Below are 21,669 nucleotides of genomic sequence, written 5' to 3'. Positions count from 1 at the left end.
GTAGGAGTGGAGAGGTGGAGGGGGGGAGAGGCTAGGATAGGGAGAGAGGCTAGGCCTAGGAGATAGGAGTAGAGAAGAGGAGGGGAGGAGAGGCCATGATAGTAGGAGGTAGGAGTAGAGAGGTGGAGGAGACAACCCGAGGGGGGTGGAGAGGAGGCCCCCGGGGGGGCTGAATTGCTGCAGTGGGGAGGAGGAGATCCGCGGGAGGGACAGAAGTGCCGCGAGGGGGGTGTAGAGGTGCCGCAAGGGAGGGAAGGCCTACGGGGGAGGGAGGAGCAGGACGGTGGGGAGGAGAAGGCTAGCGGACGGGGAGGGAGGAGCAGGCCGGCGAGGGGCAGCAGGCCGACGGGGAGGGAGTAGGCCGACGGAGGGGAGGTGAAGGCAACTGAGGGGCGAGGGGGAGGGGTTGAGGGTGGAGGCTAGAGGATGAGGGGAGGCAGTAGGTGGAGAAGCCAGTTATGGTACTGGGCTGAATGGTTTGAGGGATAGATACTCATGTCTGGTAGGTTTGGGTGCTGCTTATTGACAAGAGTCACATGGTCACACATGGGTTTAACAATCTCGGAACAACTTGGGTCACGAGAACCCAGCTCACATGATCTCCCTAGTGTGACCCTCTTCAAGGATGGATTGAGTTTTGTGCGGGAGCATGCACCGCCGCAAGATATGGTCCTTCCTCAACTTGTACAATTGTCTTGCAATGAGTTTGAAAGGTGAGGCTTGAATGATGGATTTCCTCTTCTCTGTTGGGGTTAGCCAGAATCCCACCGGGGGACAACAAATGAACTACATTAGCATACCATGGTGGAAAGCAATCCACAACAAACAAGTCTGAATCAACTGCAATATGAACTATCAATGAAGATAGAACTGCAATATATATTCAATCTGTTACAAGACTTGTCGCAAATGATGTTGGGAATAATAGCCAAGTGGCTTTACAAGGCTTGAAATAGGCTTGAAATAGTGTGTAGAATGCCAGAAATAGCCAATAGGCTTTACAATGGTGGCATGTAGGTGCAAAAAATGATATGATGTGCAATCTGCCCATCCATTAGTGAAGTGACTCCAAAAAGGCCAGCATCTAGCAAGTCATCCTCGACACCAATGATTGGTTCCCTCTAAGATATCCATGATAAGTGGTCGGCAGGGTGATCTAACCTTCCGGGCGGTACATAAATGCCAAGGTGAAATTATTGGAAAGAGGATCCGTCTACTTCATCTTCCTCTGAGGGTGTGTTTATTGAACAAATACTTAAGAGCTCGATGATCCGTGATGATAATAAACTTACTGCCCAAAAGCTAATGTTGGTACTTGATTATGGCATAACCATCGCTAGACCCTCCCATTCAATGGTATTGTAGTTCCATCCTACTCCATGTAGTTGTCGTGGTTGGCAAAGTACATAGGCAAATCCACAAATCCGATGCTGGTCCTGTTGACTCGTAACTGTAATGAACGGGTTTTTCCAGGTTCATCTCTAAATCTCTAATTTCCCTCCATCCTACGACTCTATGGCTGATTTACAGGCCCTCCTACAGCTTTGAAGCTGTATCAAAGCTGTAGTAAGCGCCCCCGTGACCTCTATGGTGGGTATTTCTTTCCCTATCCTATTCATTTCCTACTCTAGGCTGACCTACCTACGTGCGTCGGACCTATTTTATGTGCCGGTACTCCTCTTCCTATGAGACAAGAGCCTCCTTCCAATAGAAGGGGTGGAAGATGGGATGTGACCATACGAGTGGTCACATCTCATTAAATGTGCCCCTTCGATTCTCCCTAAGACCTAGGTTAACCTTTAGACCTTAGGTACTAGGGTTTCCAAGGTTCCTTGACAGCTCTTCCTCCACTTTAATTATTCTAATCCCCTTTTGCCCCTAGGCATTGACCTATAACATAACATAACCCTTTTTCCTTCCTATCTTACTCAATATGTCTCTGATTTCAGAGCCGTCTGAATGAATGTCCTTTGCTCAACTAATCCCATTGATTAGCATACTAATTTGGGTACTACTAGGTACTCATGTCATTACATTCCTTCTTGCTTAATTTTTAGCTGTCCTTTGCTAATAACTAAGTTCCTATCATGAATAGTGTTTGTGAACTACATGCAGAATTAATCACTAGGAATTTTATAGAGTTCCAGGATAACCCTTATCCCTTTTGTTTTCTATCTTACCACTCACCCTAACGCTTCTAATGCAATCCTAATCCCTTAGGTTCATTTAATCTTATGTGTTCATAATAATCAAAGAAAAGATAAGAATATTTATCTTTGTTAGCGCCCTATGGTTTTCCCTGTTGTCCTTCCTTTGGTGCAACCCATATAACTTTTCCTGCAAAATAACAAATGGTCTAGTCCCAAGTGACCAGCTTGGAACTACTCTTCTATTGGTAGCATTCCTCTTGATATCTTTGAGTAACACGTTAAGTAATACATTGCCTTCAGTTCAGTTCACCAGGCTGAAACAGATTAACAATTGGGTGGTAAGTCCAATTCTCAATCCATTAAAATGTATTTTTCCATCATACTCTCAAAGAGACAATTTGTAACCTCCTTCAAGGATCCAAGTAAAGTGGCCTCCAAATGTGGAAAACCCTCACTTACTCTTGGGTACCCTCAATCTCTTAGTTACTCGTGATACTTTCAAAGTATCCTCTTAATTAACTCTTGGTACTTCTCAAAGTACCCTCCTGCTTAACTCTTGGTACTTTTCAAGTACCCTCTTGCTTAGCTCTTGATACTATCAAAGTACCCTCTTGCTTAATGGCCACTATGAACAATATTTTCCTCTTTCTCGCTTTTCTTTTCTTTTCCATCTCTTACTCTATAAAGTTTTACATCTCCAAGATAACATTTAAGCACATCATAGGTGTAAATTTTCTAGGAACATTTTACTATACGTGCTTGTAATAACTATTGCAACAACTTTCTCTTTCCTAAATTAATACTCCAATGTAGGTTGTCCAAGATTGGACATATTCATGCTAAATAGCCAATAACTCCTTTATATAAGTGCTATACTTTAATTCAAGACTTCGAAGCTTTCAGCTCTCAAAGGTTATAGTAGGCTTGTAGTAGCTACACACCCCTACCAAAAATCTCATCTCATGAATGTTCTTGGGAGTAAGTCACTCTTTGACTATTTTAGTCTTCTTGGGATCCTCCATGATCCCTTTCATAGAGAGATTTCTCTTGACAGATTGTTCAAGAAGAGTATTCAAATGGCCTTCATTGTCAATCCTATCCATCCCTTCCCTTGATGCTGTTACAAATAAATGAATTGCAGAAATTTCAATGAGAGTGTTCCTTCACTTAGGCACAACATGATTTTCCGTTTAGAGGTGCCCAGTTCTAGATTCGCTTCAATGGTGACAGATTTGATTTGCAGCAGCCGATTCAATTTGCACTTGATTCGCTGAACAACGTCCAATGTGACTCTGGTCTTGGACCAACGATTGCCATCCGTCAATTTGGCTGCTTCTGTCATTACACTTCGTTAAGTGTACCTTCAACCCTGCACTTCAATCTTAGTTGACCCAACCTCCGTTGATTGGATTCAACATTTAGCATTGGACCTCAGGTTTGCTTGAACGCATTTGTTCCTTTGCTCTCGACCCTGTGTATTTGATCCTTCTAGATTTGCCTTTGCGCAATCTTTCTGAGCCTCTGAATTACAATAATCTTTTGCCACTCGACGAACCTTTATTTGGGGGTAAAACCCCGGCCATGCATCTGAGTGACGATAGGGCTGCATGGTGTCGTTGTGGTTGATCGTGGATGTGGGACATCGTGGGGCTTCCAACACAGGGCTTTGTTTGCAACTATGCATTGCGTACCTTAAGCTCCTTTAGTCGTTTGAGATGCCCTCGAAAGTCCTTCCACAATCCTTTGATTTCTTGCTTGGCTCGGTCTTTTCTCATCAAAATCAGCCCATTCTAGATTGTCTCGACCTCCAACACTTGATTTCTTTGTTATATTCAAGGGAAGGCACCCGGGCTGCATTAACCCTCTCAAAGGCTGGTATGCCGTTACGTGTAGCATCCACCTCGATTTGGACCTCATCTGGTTGCGTATCTCAGTGTCGTTGGCTTCATGCTTCTTAGTTCCATCTGCGATGATCTCGGTCATGGTCTCGATCTAGTTCTTGTTGCTACAACAGTCGAAAAATCTGTTGTATCGTCCCACTTAGACAAGCTTGAGGGGGCACGACTTCTTCATGTTTGAACCTTTGTGCTTGATCGAACACCGTCCAACGTCCAACTCTCCTAGCCTTTGAAACTCATTGCCCACTCCCTCATCACGTTTAATTAGTGAAGGCCTCGCTATGTCTTTCCCTTTGCAGATAAATCCTTGGGTGATCCACATGTGATCTCCTCTTTGCTTTGCCTAAGTGGATCCGTCTACTTCATCTTCCTCTGAGGGTGTGTTTATTGAACAAATACTTAAGAGCTCGATGATCCGTGATGATAATAAACTTACTGCCCAAAAGCTAATGTTGGTACTTGATTATGGCATAACCATCGCTAGACCCTCCCATTCAATGGTATTGTAGTTCCATCCTACTCCATGTAGTTGTCGTGGTTGGCAAAGTACATAGGCAAATCCACAAATCCGATGCTGGTCCTGTTGACTCGTAACTGTAATGAACCGATTTTTCCGGGTTCATATCTAAATCTCTAATTTCCCTCCATCCTATGACTCTATGGCTGATTTACAGGCCCTCCTACAGCTTTGAGGCTGTAGTAAGGGCCCCCGTGACCTCTATGGTGGGTATTTCTTTCCCTATCCTATTCATTTCCTACTCTAGGCTGACCTACCCACGTGCGTAGGACCTATCCTATGCGCCGGTACTCCTCTTGCTATGAGATAGGAGCCTCCTTCCAATAGAAGGGGTGGAAGATGGGATGTGACCATACAAGTGGTCACATCTCATTAAATGTGCCCTTTCGATTCTCCCTGAGACCTAGGTTAACCTTTAGACCTTAGGTACTAGGGTTTCTAAGGTTCCTTGACCCCTCTTCCTACACTTTAATTATTCTAATCCCCTTTTGCCCCTAGGCATTGACCTATAACTTAACATAACCCTTTTTCCTTCCTATCTCATTCAATATGTCTCGATTTCAAAGCCGTCTGAACGAACGCCCTTCTCTTGACTAAAATCCCATTGATTAGCATACTAATTTGGGTACTACTAGGTACTCATGTCATTACAGTAACCTTCGAAAAATTTGTCATGGCAGTCATGTTCTACCCTTGAAAACACTTTTGTAGCTTGCAAATTCATTGAGTGAACACTGAGATCTAACAATGTGACAGTTAAAGTTCCAAATATAGTAGTGAGGTGGTGTTGGCGTGTGTCTCTCTTCTTTTGGAGACAAGCACGGGCAAAGAGTAGTTTGTTTCAAAAAGTTGTACCATACAGCAAGCAATGTGTCAATACAGTTGCATCTTTCTCTTCAAAAGCAAACATGCATAACCTAGTGCCCACCACCAACTTGAGTATCGAGAGTCCAAGTGTGGACAAGATGAATTGTGTGAGAAAGACACACAAACACAATGCCTTCAATGCTAATCAAGATGGCAGCTCAATGTACAAAAGTGTCTCATCTACATCTCCATGCACATTTTCCCTCAGGTGTAATGCAGGACAGATGCCCCAGTTTTATGGGGCTTTATTGGACTAGCAAGCATGGTTGGTCTAGAAATGCTGATGAGATAATGGCATAACAAAGCACTTTGTTGAGAATTGATTGTTGTAGATTAAAAAATTGGGGGTGACTTCTCAAGTGTAAGGTGATATCATGTTTATATTACGGCTATGCGCTACATTGAAAACCCTTCGCGAGTTGAAAATTATTAAGGAAGCAACTCACAAAGATGTGTTTGCACAGTGAACGAACGACAAAACAAAGTAGCCTTATGTATGAAACCCTAAAAAGTCAGACCTACAATTGATTAACCTACATTACAATACCATTGAACCCTTCATGGCTGTGCTCTAGGCCTGCTAGGCGGGGCTTGTAATGCTGAAACCCTTAGGTTGCTAATCCAAGATGGCCCTAGACTTGCTCGATAACCAGCCAACCAAGTTGACGTGGTTTGCCTTCTTAGCCAACAAAATGGTGACTCTGCTGGCTTTTATGCGTCTTGGTTTCAAGCGGCGTGACTGTCGCACTATTTGGCCCGTTTTTTGGATTGCAAGGGTGGGAAACTAGTAACCCATCCTATTCCCAAGACGCCATTAGAGCAATGATCTCTAACATAAGGTGCTTAATTTAGGAGTCATTAGTGCATCTATCCGCATGATAATTTTTTCCAATCTCATGTTTCATTTCTTTTCATTTTCTAGTTTGAGTTCTTTTAAGTTGCAACAATTGGATGATTGAGGTGACAATGGAACCTTTTGTCACTTTTTTTTTTTTGCGGCTACCTTATCACCATGTCTTTCCCCCTCTTTATCTCCAATTAGAGCTTTAAGGTATCCTACAATTAGCTAATAGCATTCTTCTATTGATTTTTAAGGCTTTGTATAAGCCACTCAACCACATTGTGTTTGCTTGGTTGCAGTTAACACTCCTTAAGAAGAAGAGTCACAAATTTGATATGGAGAATAAGACTTTAAAGGCGAATGTACAGGTATTGAAAGCTTTAACTGTCTTTGGATTCTTTCTTGTTATTTCTAAGTGTTTGCTGCATGAGCTTGGCAAATTAGTGGGCTGGCATGTGTGTTGGCAGGATCTGAAGTCTGAACTTGAGGACAAAGAGAATGCAAGAGAAACAGAAGTTTTCAAGACACGTGAGCAAGAGAAGAAGCTAAAAGATCTAAGCAAGTAAGACTTAAAAACGGACACCCAAAATTCGTGTGTGTTGTAAATTGTTTTCTAGTTGGCTAATTGTCGTGCCTTTGCACTAAGAGGCATTCTTGGATGCCTTGTACATTTAGGAGGCATCCCTTTGTCTAAATAAGGCGATTCTTTGTAAACTAAGTTTATCCAAAATTTACAAGTTTCATTCAATTTAATGTTACTTGGTCTCCAATCTACTCTAAAAATTCAGAAGCTGAAAATATTGTGGAGGATGATTGCCTTCTATGCCTACAAGGCAAGGTCATAGAACACAGGCAATTGTTGAATCATAGAACACAGGTCATAGAACACAAGCGAGCTCATACACACTTGTGGCATGAGAGATTGGGACATCTTAATTATGGCAGTTTGGTGAAAATGCATTCCAAGGACATGGTTCTTGACCTCCCGCCCATGAATGCACTTACAAAAATGTCTGTGAGGGTTGCTTGTTGGGCAAAATGCATTGGTTCTCATTTCCAAAAGATGGGATTGTTGGTACATCCAGAAAGTTGCATCTCGTGCATAGTGATGTATGCGGGCCATGCGGACAGCATCACTTGGAGGCTATTTATAATATGTCACCTTTGTGGATGACTTTACTCTACATACTTGGATTTATCCTTTGAAGTCCAAGTCTGATGTCTTCTCTTGTTTCAAAAACTTTCTTGCCATGGCTGAAAATGAGGGAGGAAATAAGCTCTTGATCCTTTGTAGTGACTGGGGGGGTGAGTATATGTCCCACTAATTTTCAGATTTCTTAGCAGCTTGGGGCATAATACATCAGTGCACAATGTCATACACTCCACAACAGAATGGAGTTGCAGAGTGGAAGAACAAGACATTGATGGAAATGACCAGATGCATGCTTAAAGGGAAGTCTTTGCCCAATAACTTTTGGTTGGATGCAATTATGTGTGCCAACTATGTGCACCCACATGAGGATTGAAGACCCTCACTTCTTATGAAACATGAACCAGCCAGAAGTCTGTGATTTCACGCATGCAGGTGTTTGGGTCCCTGGCATATGCACATGTTCCCTCTCAGCTGAGGCATAAGCTGGAAGATAAGGCAGCCAAATGGATTTTTTTGGCTACAGCTCACAGAGCAAAGGATACAGAGTGTATCAGCCTAGAACAGTCAAGATTATTGGCAGTAGAGACATTGTTTTTGCTGAGAATGCAGCTTTACCTTGGCTGGACTGTAAAAACAAGCCACCACTAGAAGCCTCTACTGTGTTTGATTCCTTGCTGCCCTTCTTTCAGTCAACCACAGATTCAGATGAGATTTTGCAGTGTACAACTCCTAATGCTTCTAGCATTTCATGATCTCATCATGATGGGAGTGTTCAGCCTGATTTGCAGCTACTTGATGATCATGCTATTGAACAGGTAGTTACAGAGGAAAGGGCTGTTATTAGACAGTAGAAAATAGTCTCAAGGTGGTTCTTGGAGACTCTTAGGGACAACAAGCAAGCTGGAGTCTTGGCTGCCCACACTAGAGGTGGTCACAAACAAATGCATGGGAATTTGCTTGATATTGTATTGATTTCCACTGCTTGCAATGAGAAACTCTTAGGACATTAAGGATGCATTTGATAGCAGGGAATGTATGGATGCCATGAGAGGCGAACTTGAATTCATCCATGCAAATGGTACATGGGAGTTCTGTGACTTGCTAGTAGGCAAGCGTGCCATACATTGATAAGAGAAATTAGGGAACCTTGGGTGACGTCTATAGCAGGCTTCCAACATCCCAACATATATAGAAAACCGGAAAGAACCGACTACTAACATAACTCATCAACACATCTCGACCAAACAAAACTAGGTTGCGCTCCAAAATCCGGATTTTGGACCTGCTATCTCGCAGATTTGGATCTTGACTTCTTCTAGAAAGTTGTAGATCGCTATCACCGCTTTCCGAACAAAAAAAATAGCTCCTCAATCCCAATCACGGATTAAAAGTTATGACAAAAGTAGTAACTGCTACTTTTTTTGGAAGATGTGATCTGCTTTTTCATATTTGCCTCTTTTTCTCCACGCCTCCGCACACCCTTCATTCGCTACTCTAAAATATCAGCCTTTCGATGCCTTCCGCGCTCTGAAATCAAGATTTTTGACCTATTATCTCGCAAATTCGGATCCTAACTTCTTCTGAAAAGTTGTAGATCATAGTCCCCGCCTTCCAACCAAAAAAAGAGCTCCTCAATGGAACAAAGTTATGACAAAAATAGTAACTGCAACCTGGTTTTTCATTTTTGCCTGCTTTTTCTCCACGCCTCCAATAGCTTATCTTGCTTTACCTTTTCCATCCTTAGCCCATCCCAAACATATTATTATCCTCTAGCACCTTTCAAAATCACCTATCCATCCAATATCCATTGTATTACCTCTAGACCCCCGCGATTTCTCACATCCTAGGACAAAATTCAGGTATCAAAGAAACCATGCATCAATGCTCTAAATGGGTTTGCAAGGTAAAGTGGAAAGTTGATGGTAGCGTAGACGGCTACAAAGCCCACCTTGTTGCGGAAGGCTATGCACAACAACATGGCATTGACTCTAAGGAGACCTTCGCTCATCCTTAGCATGCCCTCATCCTTGCTAAATGACTTGCATCACATATCCCTCATCCTTAGCTTTTGGAAATAGAATGTTAACAGAAGAACCACTCATCCAAAGAAGGATTTATAAGCTTTGATGCATACGACCACTTCCCGTGTAGGTTGGGCACGTTGATCAAACCCAATTGATGCATTTTCCACTCCTTGGCGCACATAATTTCAACAGATTCATTAAACTGATGAGGATTCTTCAACTCCACCTTCAAACCAGATCTGGCATGAGTCTAGCAACGAGTATCTCAACCATAAGGACCTCGGGTGGGACTTCTGGATGTAGAGAAGCCCTCCATTATTGCCATAGCTGGCTCAGGTAGTGGTCCACTTCTTGATTGGGCGCTTGCTAGTAGTTGCACAACTCCTTCCAAAATCTGATTGGGATCCCCTCGCACACGCATATTGGACCAAAAGAGCAGCTCTTACCTCCTGATATTGAGCATCCCAAGTTTGGGTTCTCGACACACCTTGAATGAAACTCTAAACCATATAATTGATTCACCTTGTAGACAATAGCCTAAGATTTGCAACAAAACTCCTGGTCTATCTTTATGAGAAGCATCCTCATTAGGCAATCCAAGAAACTTGGGAAAATCTTGGGCCATGTCGCTCTTGCAACAACAACTACATACGTGACATGAGTACTCTTCAAAGTGCAATATATGTTTCCGAATTCATCTTTGCTCCGACTTGTGGAAGGTAGAATAGATAATAGAAGTTGTAGAAACGTTGAAGGTATTGGTGAAAGGTGAATGGTCGTTATAAAATGTGTTTGACGAGATATGTTAGAAGTCGGTTCTTTTCCGATTCTCTATATATGTTTGGGTGTTGTAAGACTTCTATAGAGGTTACCCATGGTGCTCTGATTTCTCGTCACTGTTTTGGAGCCCCCCAACGCAGGAGAAACTGGACGACAAACGTGGTGGCTCAAATCCACAACCGCTCTTCCTCCCACACATACGCTATATTTTTTACAATATGTTGATGCAAAACCACATGTACAACCTCCTCCTAGTGAAATCAACCTAACATTAAAAAATCCCTCACACATGCATGGAAGAGCCCAGCCTCGCGCAACGTGGGAGCACCACCCTTCTTCCAATTCCAAATTACTCAACACCCTTCATCCACTACTCTAAAACATCATCTTTTCGATGCCTTCCCCAACAAAACTAGGCCGTGCTCCGAAATCTGCATTTTCGGCCTGTTATCTCATAAATTTGGGTTCTATCTTCTTCTGGACAGTTGTAGATCGCAATCCCATCTTTCCAAACAAAAAAAGATCTTCTCAATTCGAGTCACGGATCAAAAGTTATGACAAATAGTAACCGATACTTTTTTGTTAAGATGTGACCTGCTTTTTCATATTTGCCTGCTTGTTCTCCGTGCATCCACTGGCTTATCTTGCTTCATCTTTTCCATCCTTAGCTCATCCCAAACATAGCACCATCCTCTAGCACCTTCCAAAATCACCTATCCATCCAATATCCCATTGTAGTACCTCTAGACCCCTGTGATTGTCACATCCTAGGACAAAATTTGGGTATCAAAAAAACCACGCATCATTTTTGTCGACCCCTCAATTGCGGACATCCATGTCCAACAGGCTTTTCTTTATTGTTTGGGCCCATGCCCACCCCTTTTCTTGGCTTCTTCGCTAGGATCTTTAACTTGGCAAACCACCTTGTCCACCTCATCCTCAAGCATGAACTGCATAAACTCTTCCTATGCATCATGTTGCTCACCACCATGCTTTAGTTTTCTTCAACGTCACTTAGATACGCCCCACTTTTAGTATGCATGTTTTGTTTTCTCGACGCATCCTCCTGGGTCAAAAGGGAATAAGTCCTTCATTCCATACTGGTCACATTGCCTCGAGCCACCGGCATCCAAGTATATTTGAGTCTCTTGTCCCTATGTCATCAAAGTCTACAGCCCATGTTTTAATCTCTCCAATATGCATGCCATATCTGAATCCTTTAATTATTTCCTCAAAGACTCAATCAAGAACTTCCTAGTTATGAGTGGTTTGTGCATACACATCTCTATTTAGAAACTCTTCATGCATTGAGTCATGTGGTAAAGCATCATGTGCTACCTCTCTTGGTCATGAACTACAACATCATGGATCTCCTTCAAGCACTCCCTGCAACTTAGACTACCAAAATTCTCACTTTTTAAATCAAGATCAAGCTTCCTGCATTGCACATGATTCGAAAAGATATATCCTTGTCAAAGGTATCCAGCTCATAGCCTAGCACTTGGAGTACATCCATTTCATCAAGAGGCATATCCCTACGAGAAACTTCCACCCTCTACTCTTGCATTGGAGTCGCTACTACAACAAGCTCTACTACATCATATAGACATAAAACGTCACGGCCCAAACAAAGATAAGAAAAGATAGAGAGGGTAACAAAGTAGTTATCTTTGTCAAACACATCAACATCGGTGAGTGAAAGGCCTCATTGCCCCTTGCTCTTCATTATCATCCTCATCGTTCTCACACCTTGTTTGCACTGATACTACCTCTTCATCAATATGCGGGTGATATGGCTCACGTTCGCCCCCTTGTTGACCTTCAGCATCTATGAGAATTTCTTCTCTTAAATCAACCATAACTGTCTCAGCCTCATCTTCTAGCTGTATAAATGCATCCCAAGCATCGACCTCTCCATCAAACAATTCTGTGTCCGTCAATGAATGGTCTTCTTCTTGTTCCAAAATGTAGATTAGCAACTTCCCCACTTCATTTGCATCGCCATCTACCTCATTTTCAGCATGCATGCCTAGTTCTTTTTCAATAAGTTCCTTGATATTTTTCTCTGCATTAACAATCTTAAACTCTATCACATCTTCAAAGAGGTTTGCATGACCTTCGGGTAAAGAGAAGTTATTCTCAACAAAAGCAGTGTGGTGTACTTGAATCCTGGATCACATCAAGATGACCGTCTGACTCTTCAAAACCCTTTGATTCTCTCTCATTTTCATCCACGGTCTCAAGCACGCTTCACTCTACTTCATCAGTACCAGCTTGGCATGCTTCCTTGTCCATGCCCTTATCCTTGTTGAATGAACTTGCATCACATATAATTGAAGATGATAAAAGTCCCCATCCTTAGCTTTTGGAAATAAAATATCAAAAGAAGAATCACCACACGATGTATAAGGCAAGATAGACCCATCCAAAGAAGGATTTACAAGCTTTGATGCATAAGACCACTTCTCGTGTAAGCTGGGCACATTGATCAAACCCAATTGATGCATTTTTCACTCCTTGGCACGTGCAATTTCAACAGCTTTATCTAACCGACGAGGATTCTTCAACTCCACCTTCAACCTGAGATGTGGCATGAGTCCAGCAATGAATATCTCAATCTTCAATACCTTGGGTGGGACTTCTGGATGTAGAAAATCCCTCCATTCATGCCATAACTCAACAAAGCAGTTCAGGTATCGGTCTACTTCCTGATTGGGTGCTTCTTGGTAGTTGCACAACTCCTTCCAGATCTGATTGGGATCTCTTGCACATACACATTGGAGCAAAAAAGCAGCTCTTACCTCCTGATATTTAGCATCCCGATTTCAGGTTCTCGACACACCTTGAACAATTACTCTAAAACCATATCCTCGCTTCACCTTGTAGACAATAGCCTAGGATGTGCAACAGAACTCCAGGTAGGATTTGCAACAAAACTCCAGGTATATCTTTGCCTTTTAGCAGCACAGTGAACTCTAGGTCTTCAATGATTTGAGAGGCATCCTCGTTAGGCAATCCAAGAAACTTGGGAAAATCTTGGGCCATCTCGCTCTTGCAACAGTAGCTACATATGTGATGTGAGTACTCCTCCTCAGTCACAGGATTCCTGAGGAAACTCCTTGCCGGGGGCTCTAAAACAGTGATAAGAGAAATCAGAGAACCATGGGTGAGCTCTATAGCAGCCTTCCAACACGTGAACATATATTGAGAACCGACTACTAAAATGTCTCATCAACACATTTTATAACGATACCTTCAACATTTCTAAAACCTATGTTATCTATTCCAGCTTCCACAAATTGGAGCAAAGATGAATTGGGAAACATAGATTGCACTTTATTCAAGGCTTCACATGAAGTAACCAGCATCCAACGTAGAAGAAATTGGATGACAATCCTTGGTGGCTCAAATCCAAGCAGCAACAGCCGCCACCTTAAGCATCTCCGCACACACATATGCTATATCTTTTACAATATGCTGATGCAAAACCACACGTACAACCTCCTCTCGGTGAAATCAACCTGACGTTAAAAAAGCCGTCACACAACGCATGGAAGAACCCATCTTGGCGCAACGTGGGAGCACCACTCTTCTTCCAATTCCAAAGTACTCACACCCTTCATCTGCTGCTCTAAAACCTCAGCTTTTTGCTGCCTTCCCCAACACAACTAGATCATGCTATGAAATCCGGATTTTTGCCTATTATCTCACACATTTGGATCCCGAGTTCTTTTGAAAATTCATAGATAGCAATCCCCACTTTCCAACAAAAAGAAGAGCTCCACAATCTGAGGCATAGATAAAAAGTTATGACAAAAATAGTAACCAATACTTTTTTTGGAAGATGCGACTTGCTTTTTCATATCTGCCTGCATTTTTCTCCACGCCTCCACTGGCTTATCTTGCTTCACCTTTTCCATTCTTAGCCCCTTCCCAAACATAGTATCATCATCTAGCACCTTCCAAAATCTTTTCACAAAGGCTCCACCATGACCCAAGTTTGAAGCTTTTCAGCAAGCTTTACACTTGGCACCACTTGTTACATGATTTTGCTTCCTTGTTCTATCATAGGTTTCTTTTTCCATCACGTACAAATATGTGCAACAATGATATAGCTTCCAGGTATAACTGAGATGTATCTAGGATACTTCAGCCATACCATGGAGGGGGATTTGTTGACACTTCGCCCTGGTATGGCCTTGTAGGCTAGTTATGACGCTCAGTCTTGGGACAATTAGTCCTATTGGGACACCTACTACACTTAGGATATTTTAGTCCTAAGTTGGCTTTGGGCCATATATTGGCCATCTCTTGTACTTTCTCATTATTCATTTGCAAGTAGACTTCAGCTCCTTCAGCTTGTTGTCTACTCCTTGCATTCTAGCTTCCTTCCATTGCTCCTTGTACCCAACAATGTGCTATGGCAAGGTACACTTCTTGTAATCATGTAATTAGTAATTTCACATGCTTTTAAGTTTTGTTTTCTGTGCTATTGCACTTGCATGCCATTAGCCGTGCTTGGTAATGGATGTCCCGATACAATACCATTGTCATGAACACATACAATTTTGTACGTTCCAATTTAGCATTTTGGAAGATTGGGTTCCTTTGGTCTTTCCTTAAATTGTAGAGAAGTACCATCATGCCTCTATTGAATATTCTCCTCTAGTTGTGCTTATCATGCAGTGCTTTTCTTTGCTTTTGTATAAATTGTTTAGGCCATTTTGTGCTTAGCCTTATCTCTCCAATCGATACTATAAAAATCTTTGCTCCTTCATTGTCATGCTATATAGCATTTGAAGATGAAACAAGAATATCGATCAGGGTTATTCCTATGCTTAAATGTGAGCTGACATAGAGTATGATTTTTTTGAATCTTAAAAATAATTTATAAGACCATAAAGTTGTTTATATTTTGGTATTTAATCACTCCTATGGTCATTCTATGTCTTCATTAGAATGGCCATAATTGCCTTGTTGGTGGACTCTTCTTGTCCATTGCAATTGAGATAATATGTTGTCGACGTTTTATGTTGAATGGGAAACTGGTATTGAGTAACGAGACGTTGAAAGATGTTGAAGACAGGGTTCAGGAAATGGAATCCTTGGTATAAGAAAAACTCAAATGGGCCTCATATACTGCACTTTACAAGAATCTCACTATGATTTGTACTTAGTTATCTTTCAATGCCTTTGTTTCAGCCCATTTTGCGTCATTATGTGTCAAAAGAACGAAAGAAAGAAAGTTTATTAAAGTCTTTGAAAGACCGATGGGTCTATGAGACTGTGAAAAATCCTAATACAAATGAGCTGTGTTGGGTGGAGCTACTAAACGAGCATCCACTCCAATGCAGAATGCAAATGATAAGTGTTGAGTGCTACATAGTCATGTCAGAATGATAAGTGCTGAGTGCTACATAGTAATGTCAAATGATGATCGCCTACACAACACTAGCATCCTCATCCTCTGAGCGTTGAGGAGGATGAGCTAGTGAGAGCATAAAGTCATAAATAGAATGCTGGCGGCTGCCTGCGGATGTGGTCCTATGTCGTCTCCTGGTCGTAGCTCTACGTGTGTCTAATAAGGGCTACAGTTACCCCTGTCGGTGGAGCCCCAACTCTGAACAGAGAAGAAATCTCCCCAAGCGTAATATGTGCATCATCCCTCTATCTGAGTTGTTGTGTTGCTGGCTCCATGTCACGATCATGGTGGAGCGTAGTGGTGTGGGAGCCTGCATGGTCTGGTTGGAAGAACTCAGTGATTGAGCTCTAAGAAGAATCCATCATGGAGGTCTACTCCTATCTCTGTGATCGAAGTAGATGCTCGCGGTGTTTGACTACCTCGTAAATAAAGGCAGCTAATCATCTCTGGTCTGGAAAGGAGAGAGAAAGAAAGAAAGTTTATTAAAGTCTTCGGAATACCGATGGGTCTATGAGACTGTGAAAAACCTGATACAATGAGCTGTGGTAGTGGAGCTACTAAACAAGCATCCACAGCAATGCAGAATGCAAAAAATGCAAAATGGCAGTACTTAGTCCTAAGTACAACATAGTCATGTCGATAGTTGACTATATATCAATCTCAGCATCATCATCAACATCATCATAATCATCATCATCATCCTCATCAGCAGTAGGACATTAGGATGGATGAGGCAGTGGAGGCAAGAGGTCGGCAATAGAGTGTTGTCGGCCCCTCAAAGGTGCAGTCCTGGTACGTCTCCTGGTTGTAGCTCTGCGTCTAACCAAGGCCACTGTGACCCCCATCGATCGGGGCTCTGACTCTAAACAAGGAGGGGATGTCCCCAAGTGTGATCTGTGTGTCAACCCTCTATTTGAGCTGTCGGGTCACAGGCTCCGGGTCATGGTCATGTCGAGGTCTCATCTCATGGGGGTCTATGTGATCTTTCTGAAAGAACTCCATGATAGAGCTGTGAGAGGTATCAGTTGAGGAAGAGGTCTGCTCTCGTCTCCGTGCTCGGGGTATCCTCTCGCGGTGTCTAAGCACCTCATGAATGAAACCAGCCAAACACCGCTGGTCTGGGCAGGAGAGGAAACGGGCAAAAATCCCATAACTATTTCTAAAGAGGCAATAGAAACGCCCTTGAATATCATAGTAAACAGGACACCTGAAGATGAAATGCTCCTCTGTCTCAACCTCCTACATGTCACACAGTGTGCATATGCGCCTCTCCCTGGGTAACCGCTCTGCTCTGTTGCTCTCGAATGTGAAGAGACCTAGAACTACCCAAGAGAGATCCTCAGCGAGGGGGGTAGGTGAATCTGCGGGTATCCAGGTGGATCAATGAAACCCTCCGCTGTGATATGTAAGAAGTGATCTTTGTAGATGCCCAGCTTCACTGGAAGATCACTGGGACCCAACCAAGTGCGGAATGTGTGTAGCTGTAATAGATCCTCCTGGATAACCTGGTTGACCTCGTGTGATAGGAGGGGGGAGAACGGAGCATCCATGCTGTACTGGAATGGAGGTAGTCTGTCCATGTGGAGCCCTAGTCCCTCAAACCATCTCTCTGTGCCTGCATACCAGCACCTCTAGTCTCCCCCTACTGCAAGTGCCATAGAAGAGGACAGTGCTAGCCATGGTATCCTGCTACGTCCAGAGGTGTAATCCCCATACTCCTTGACTCAGTACAGATATGTGATGAAATGCAGCATCTAGCAATCATGAGACTCACAAAAGGACTGTAGTGCATCAAGGTGTCTCTGGAGTCCCTCTACTGAGGAGGACAAGAGAGCCACGTCATCTGCGTAAAGCAATATCCAGATTAGCGTGTCTACAAGAGAGCAACCTACCCCCCCATGTGTGCGTCACTGTCTCGAGCTCCTCAATGTAGAGGCCAAACAAGGTAGGTGATAATGGACACCCTTGTTTGACCCCGATAGTGCTCATGATCTCGTCTATTCATCCAGATCCTGCCCGAACTCTGCCTGAAACTTGCTCATAAAGTGCCATGACAGCCCAAATGATCTCCTGGTCATAACCCAAATCTTGTAGGCATCGTATGTGACGAAGCCTCGTGTAGTGAGCAGGTGACTAGGACAGCACTGTCCTCTAATAGAGGTATAAAGTCAATGTATGCGAGAAGTATGTACAGACAGCCAGAGTAGGTAGGCGAGTGATCGCGATCAAAGCGTATATCATGGTAGGTGGGGTAAGAACTCAACGGGGTGGAAAGTGGTGGGCAGCACGGTCCTCTAATAGGGGTATAAAGTCATTGTATGCGAGAAGTATGTACAGACTGCCAAAGTAGGTAGGCGAGTGATCGCGATCAAAGCGTATATCATGGTAGGTGGGGTAAGAACTCAACGGGGTGGAAAGTGGTGTGCGACGGGGGTAAGAAATGCTAAAGAAAAGATAGGTATGATCAGCCCCTGGAGGGAGAGGTGCTACGGTAAAGTGATGCGCGATGTGAAGGCAGGATCCCATGATGTAGTCCACAACACTGGAGCCTCCCCCATGTGGAAAGCACGTGAAGCCACCTGATGCGGGCCATCTGTAAAGACCATTATAAATAATGAGATCATGCATCCTGCTGAGGTCTAATAGGGTCTATCCATAAGATGTGAACGGTCCTCGTCTGTCAGCTGAAACTCGTAGCATACCTGCCTCCTCAAGGTCAATGTCTGGCAGTAGAGTGGAATCATCCCTGAAATCGAGGAGTGGTGCCTGACGAGCACCTGTCCTCGCGTTGAAGTCCCCAACTAGAAGGACTTCTCCGTGGCTAGAGAAGTCAATAGTGGACTGATAAAGAACATGCTCAGGTTCCATATAAACCTGGTGGCTCTCTGATGAGATGTGAGGAGCTCTCGTATCTGTGTTTGTCAAGTTGTCTCGCGACCTGGGGGAGGGCGTGGTCTCCTCGATCTCTGGATCCGGTGGGCTACGTCAAGGGTGATGCCTTGTTTTGGCGGTTGCCTCTGAGAAGGGCTGAGATGATCATGCATGCTCTGGTCCCTCTCCGTGTCGCACGTGGAGTGTGTGTCCCTCTTCTGGAAGCATCATGGTGGACACTCCTACTGCTAATCCGTGATGCTCTCATCTCATCAAGCTCCTCTTCCTCAGCCACACCGGCAGCTGACTCAGATGCATATAAGTCTGTAACAAAAGTCTGTGATTTGTCGATCTCGGTGACCTGCGTCATCAGTCCATGCTGCTCTGTGGTCTCTATTGCATCAATGTGTCTCTGCATCGACGCATCTCGATCAAGTAGAGCCCAACATAGACCTGATTGTGAAAATGGATGAGCCGTGTGAGTGGACCAAAGCCATGCCCCTCCTAAAAGAGGCAGTGATTTCATCCCCAGATCTCATAATAGATTGGACAAAGACATAGAAAATGCTCCTCCGTCTCGATCTCCTCCATCTGGCATAGTGTGCAAGTCCTCTGCTCTCTGGGTATGCCTGCATCTCTCCCTGCATCAATTCACAGCAGCTGATGTGATGAGACTTGTAATTGACCAATGGTGGCGATCCTCAATGCATGTGGGACTCTCCTGTCCTCGGGATACTGAGGTCTGATGACAAGATTGTTCTCTAAGATCCTCCGGAAGTAGTCATGGCAGAACTGGATCTTGGTGGAGAACTCTCCCCCCAAGGCCTAGATGTATGGAGCTGGAGGAGGTTCAACCATATGATACGGTTAATCTCATCTCGTGGGATCATCTCAGGTGGTGCGTCGAGACTGTACTGAAAGGGGGGAAGTCTGTCCATCTGAATGCTGAGACTACGAAACCACATGGATATCTGTGCGTACCATGCCGTATCAACACCGCTCTCTGCTAGTCGCCTAGAGGACTCTAATGCTAACCTCGGTAGTCTCCACTGGGGTAAGGCCCAGACTCTGTGGAGGAATGTCACTGTCTGAAAGATGGCGTCAACTTGGAGAGGGGTCATGGCAAACTCTGCCTGTATAATTTGATGGGGGACTGAGGGTTTACTCCGAATCATCTTGGATCCTATGGTCGGCTATAGCCTCTCAAATCTCTTCCACTCTGTCGCTGAAATATCACTCCCCTAGAAAGGTGTTGCATACATGGCAGTCGGTCTCACCAGTGTGTCAATTGCCAACCCTTTGTCAGGGGATTCTGGAAGTGTGCCTAGAAGCATCGCCTCTCTAGTCCGGGCCAGAGCACCCTATCCTCGTGTGAGTCGTGTCATACCCGCATGGATCATCATGAAACCCGGTCCGATGAACACTATTCCCAAATATGTGTAAGACTGCACTATCTCCACAGCCTCGCCACGATATGTGAAACTATGGTGATGGGACACTGCTCGCAAGGTGTTGAAGATCAGAACTTTGATCTTCCCAAGGTTAACTGTCACTCATCACAGGCTATGTTGACTGTGGAGAATCTCAGCATGCCCTCAAGCTCTATAAGATAATGCAAGAGGATTGTGCTCATCCTAGCAAGTATACGTTTGTGGCTCAAGTCTCTCTCTCTGCAGAACATCTCCGGAGCCTTTAGATGTTTCTGCAGTCCCTCTGCTGAGGATGATATGAGGACTATGTCATCGGCATACATTAATATCTACACCATTAGGTTAGTCAAGAGCGAACCCTCTCCTAGTCGATTGACAAAGAAGTGATCTCGTCGATATAGAGCCCGAAAAGAGTCAGTGATAGGGGGCAGCCTTGTTTTACTCCGATAGTTCTCTCAACCCAGTCTAATAGGCCTCTTGGGGCGCATACCATCCCTCTGACAGGCTCATACAGACTCATGACCCCCCAAATCATGATCTCTGGGAGTTGCAGCTCCTGTAACCTCCTGATCAGGCGAGAGTGGGACAATATCAAATGCCTTACGGAAGTCTACGAAGCAAGTGTAGACTTTCTGATGCCTCGACTTCGCCTCCTCAATAATGGCCCTCAGGGTAAAAATGTGATCCAGGGTGGAGTGTTGTCTCCGAAAACCCGCCTACCCAAGTGCTAGTTGCCCGTGACCCTCTGTGTGGCTGCTGATCTCCCTTTCTAGTATCGACCCATATATCTTAGCCAAAGTGTGGCCAATCGTAAGAGTGTGGTTGTTCCCAGTGTCCATGGGATCACCTGCCTTGTGTATCAGTACTATGGTGGTGGTGCTCCAAGTTGGTGGGAAGCCATGGCATACGGCATGGTTGAATAGCTGTGCTAAGATCGGGGTCAGGATCTCTTGTGCATGCGCAAAATGCTCAGTGTGTAGCCCCTCATGATCTGGTGATCGCCAGAGAAGGGCAACTTGTACATTCTGCGAAGTAAACAAATGACACGTGGTGCGTCTGGGCATAGAGGAAATATCAGGTGGTGCCTGGCCTAGGACATCATATACAGAGCAAGCATGTGTGCCAGACTGTGGGATCTGTGATGGGAATGGGTGACTTCCCCTCTGACAAGAGCCCCCATCCCCGCTTCTTATGCCGTGTCACTCGGCATGAGATCCGTTGTGCCTCTGGTGGAGTCAAGTGCCCCAATGCTCGCTCACATGTAAGGTGGGCTCTCATCTCTTTGCGCTCATCATCGAACTAGGGGTTTTGGGGCATCTTCCCATCTGGATCACGTACAGATTGTGTCGTGGGAAAGGATCTAGTGGCAACATCTTGTATCACCGATATAAGGGTGTTTGATGCATGTGCGAGGTCCATCTCATCTCGAAGTAGTACTGGAAGCTGATAAGCCAAGTGGCTCATGTACACTGAGTCAAGAGCACGGTTAAACTGGAAATGAACGCGATTAGGTGGCAGGGGGGCCCTCCTCATGGCTAGCATGGTGACCGATATCAAAAGGTAAGATATGAGTGGTCGGCTCCGAGCGGATGAGCTAGCACAGTAAAATCATGTATCCTTGGGGCAAAGGCTAGTGGACCGAGCAAGTAGTCTACCGTACTACTCCCCCCTCCATATGGGAAATAGGTGAGCCCGCCAGATGATGGCCATCTTAGG

At 44.2% G+C, this 21,669-nt stretch overlaps 1 protein-coding gene across 3 annotated transcripts in view; it reads left to right on the top strand.

The window, feature by feature from the left end:
• LOC147894080 (uncharacterized) overlaps window positions 1-21,669 on the top strand; it is a 233,448-nt gene that overhangs the window by 126,786 nt on the left and 84,993 nt on the right. For all 3 annotated transcript variants that reach the window (XR_015542123.1, XM_087385003.1, XM_087385002.1), the window contains exons 11-12: window positions 6,573-6,641; window positions 6,741-6,835. Coding sequence is in view for 2 of the 3 variants with exons in the window: in XM_087385003.1 (XP_087241129.1) it covers window positions 6,573-6,641; window positions 6,741-6,835 (164 nt within the window). In the remaining variant the exon portion in view is untranslated. The remainder of the gene's footprint in view (window positions 1-6,572; window positions 6,642-6,740; window positions 6,836-21,669) is intronic.

This window comes from Dipteris shenzhenensis, chromosome 14, assembly GCF_047967505.1.
Source record: "Dipteris shenzhenensis isolate YYH24624 ecotype China chromosome 14, Dip_SZ_1.0, whole genome shotgun sequence".
Lineage (NCBI taxonomy): Eukaryota > Viridiplantae > Streptophyta > Polypodiopsida > Gleicheniales > Dipteridaceae > Dipteris > Dipteris shenzhenensis.
The sequence above is the reverse complement of the archived record's forward strand: the minus strand, read 5'-3'. Positions and strand labels throughout refer to the sequence as shown.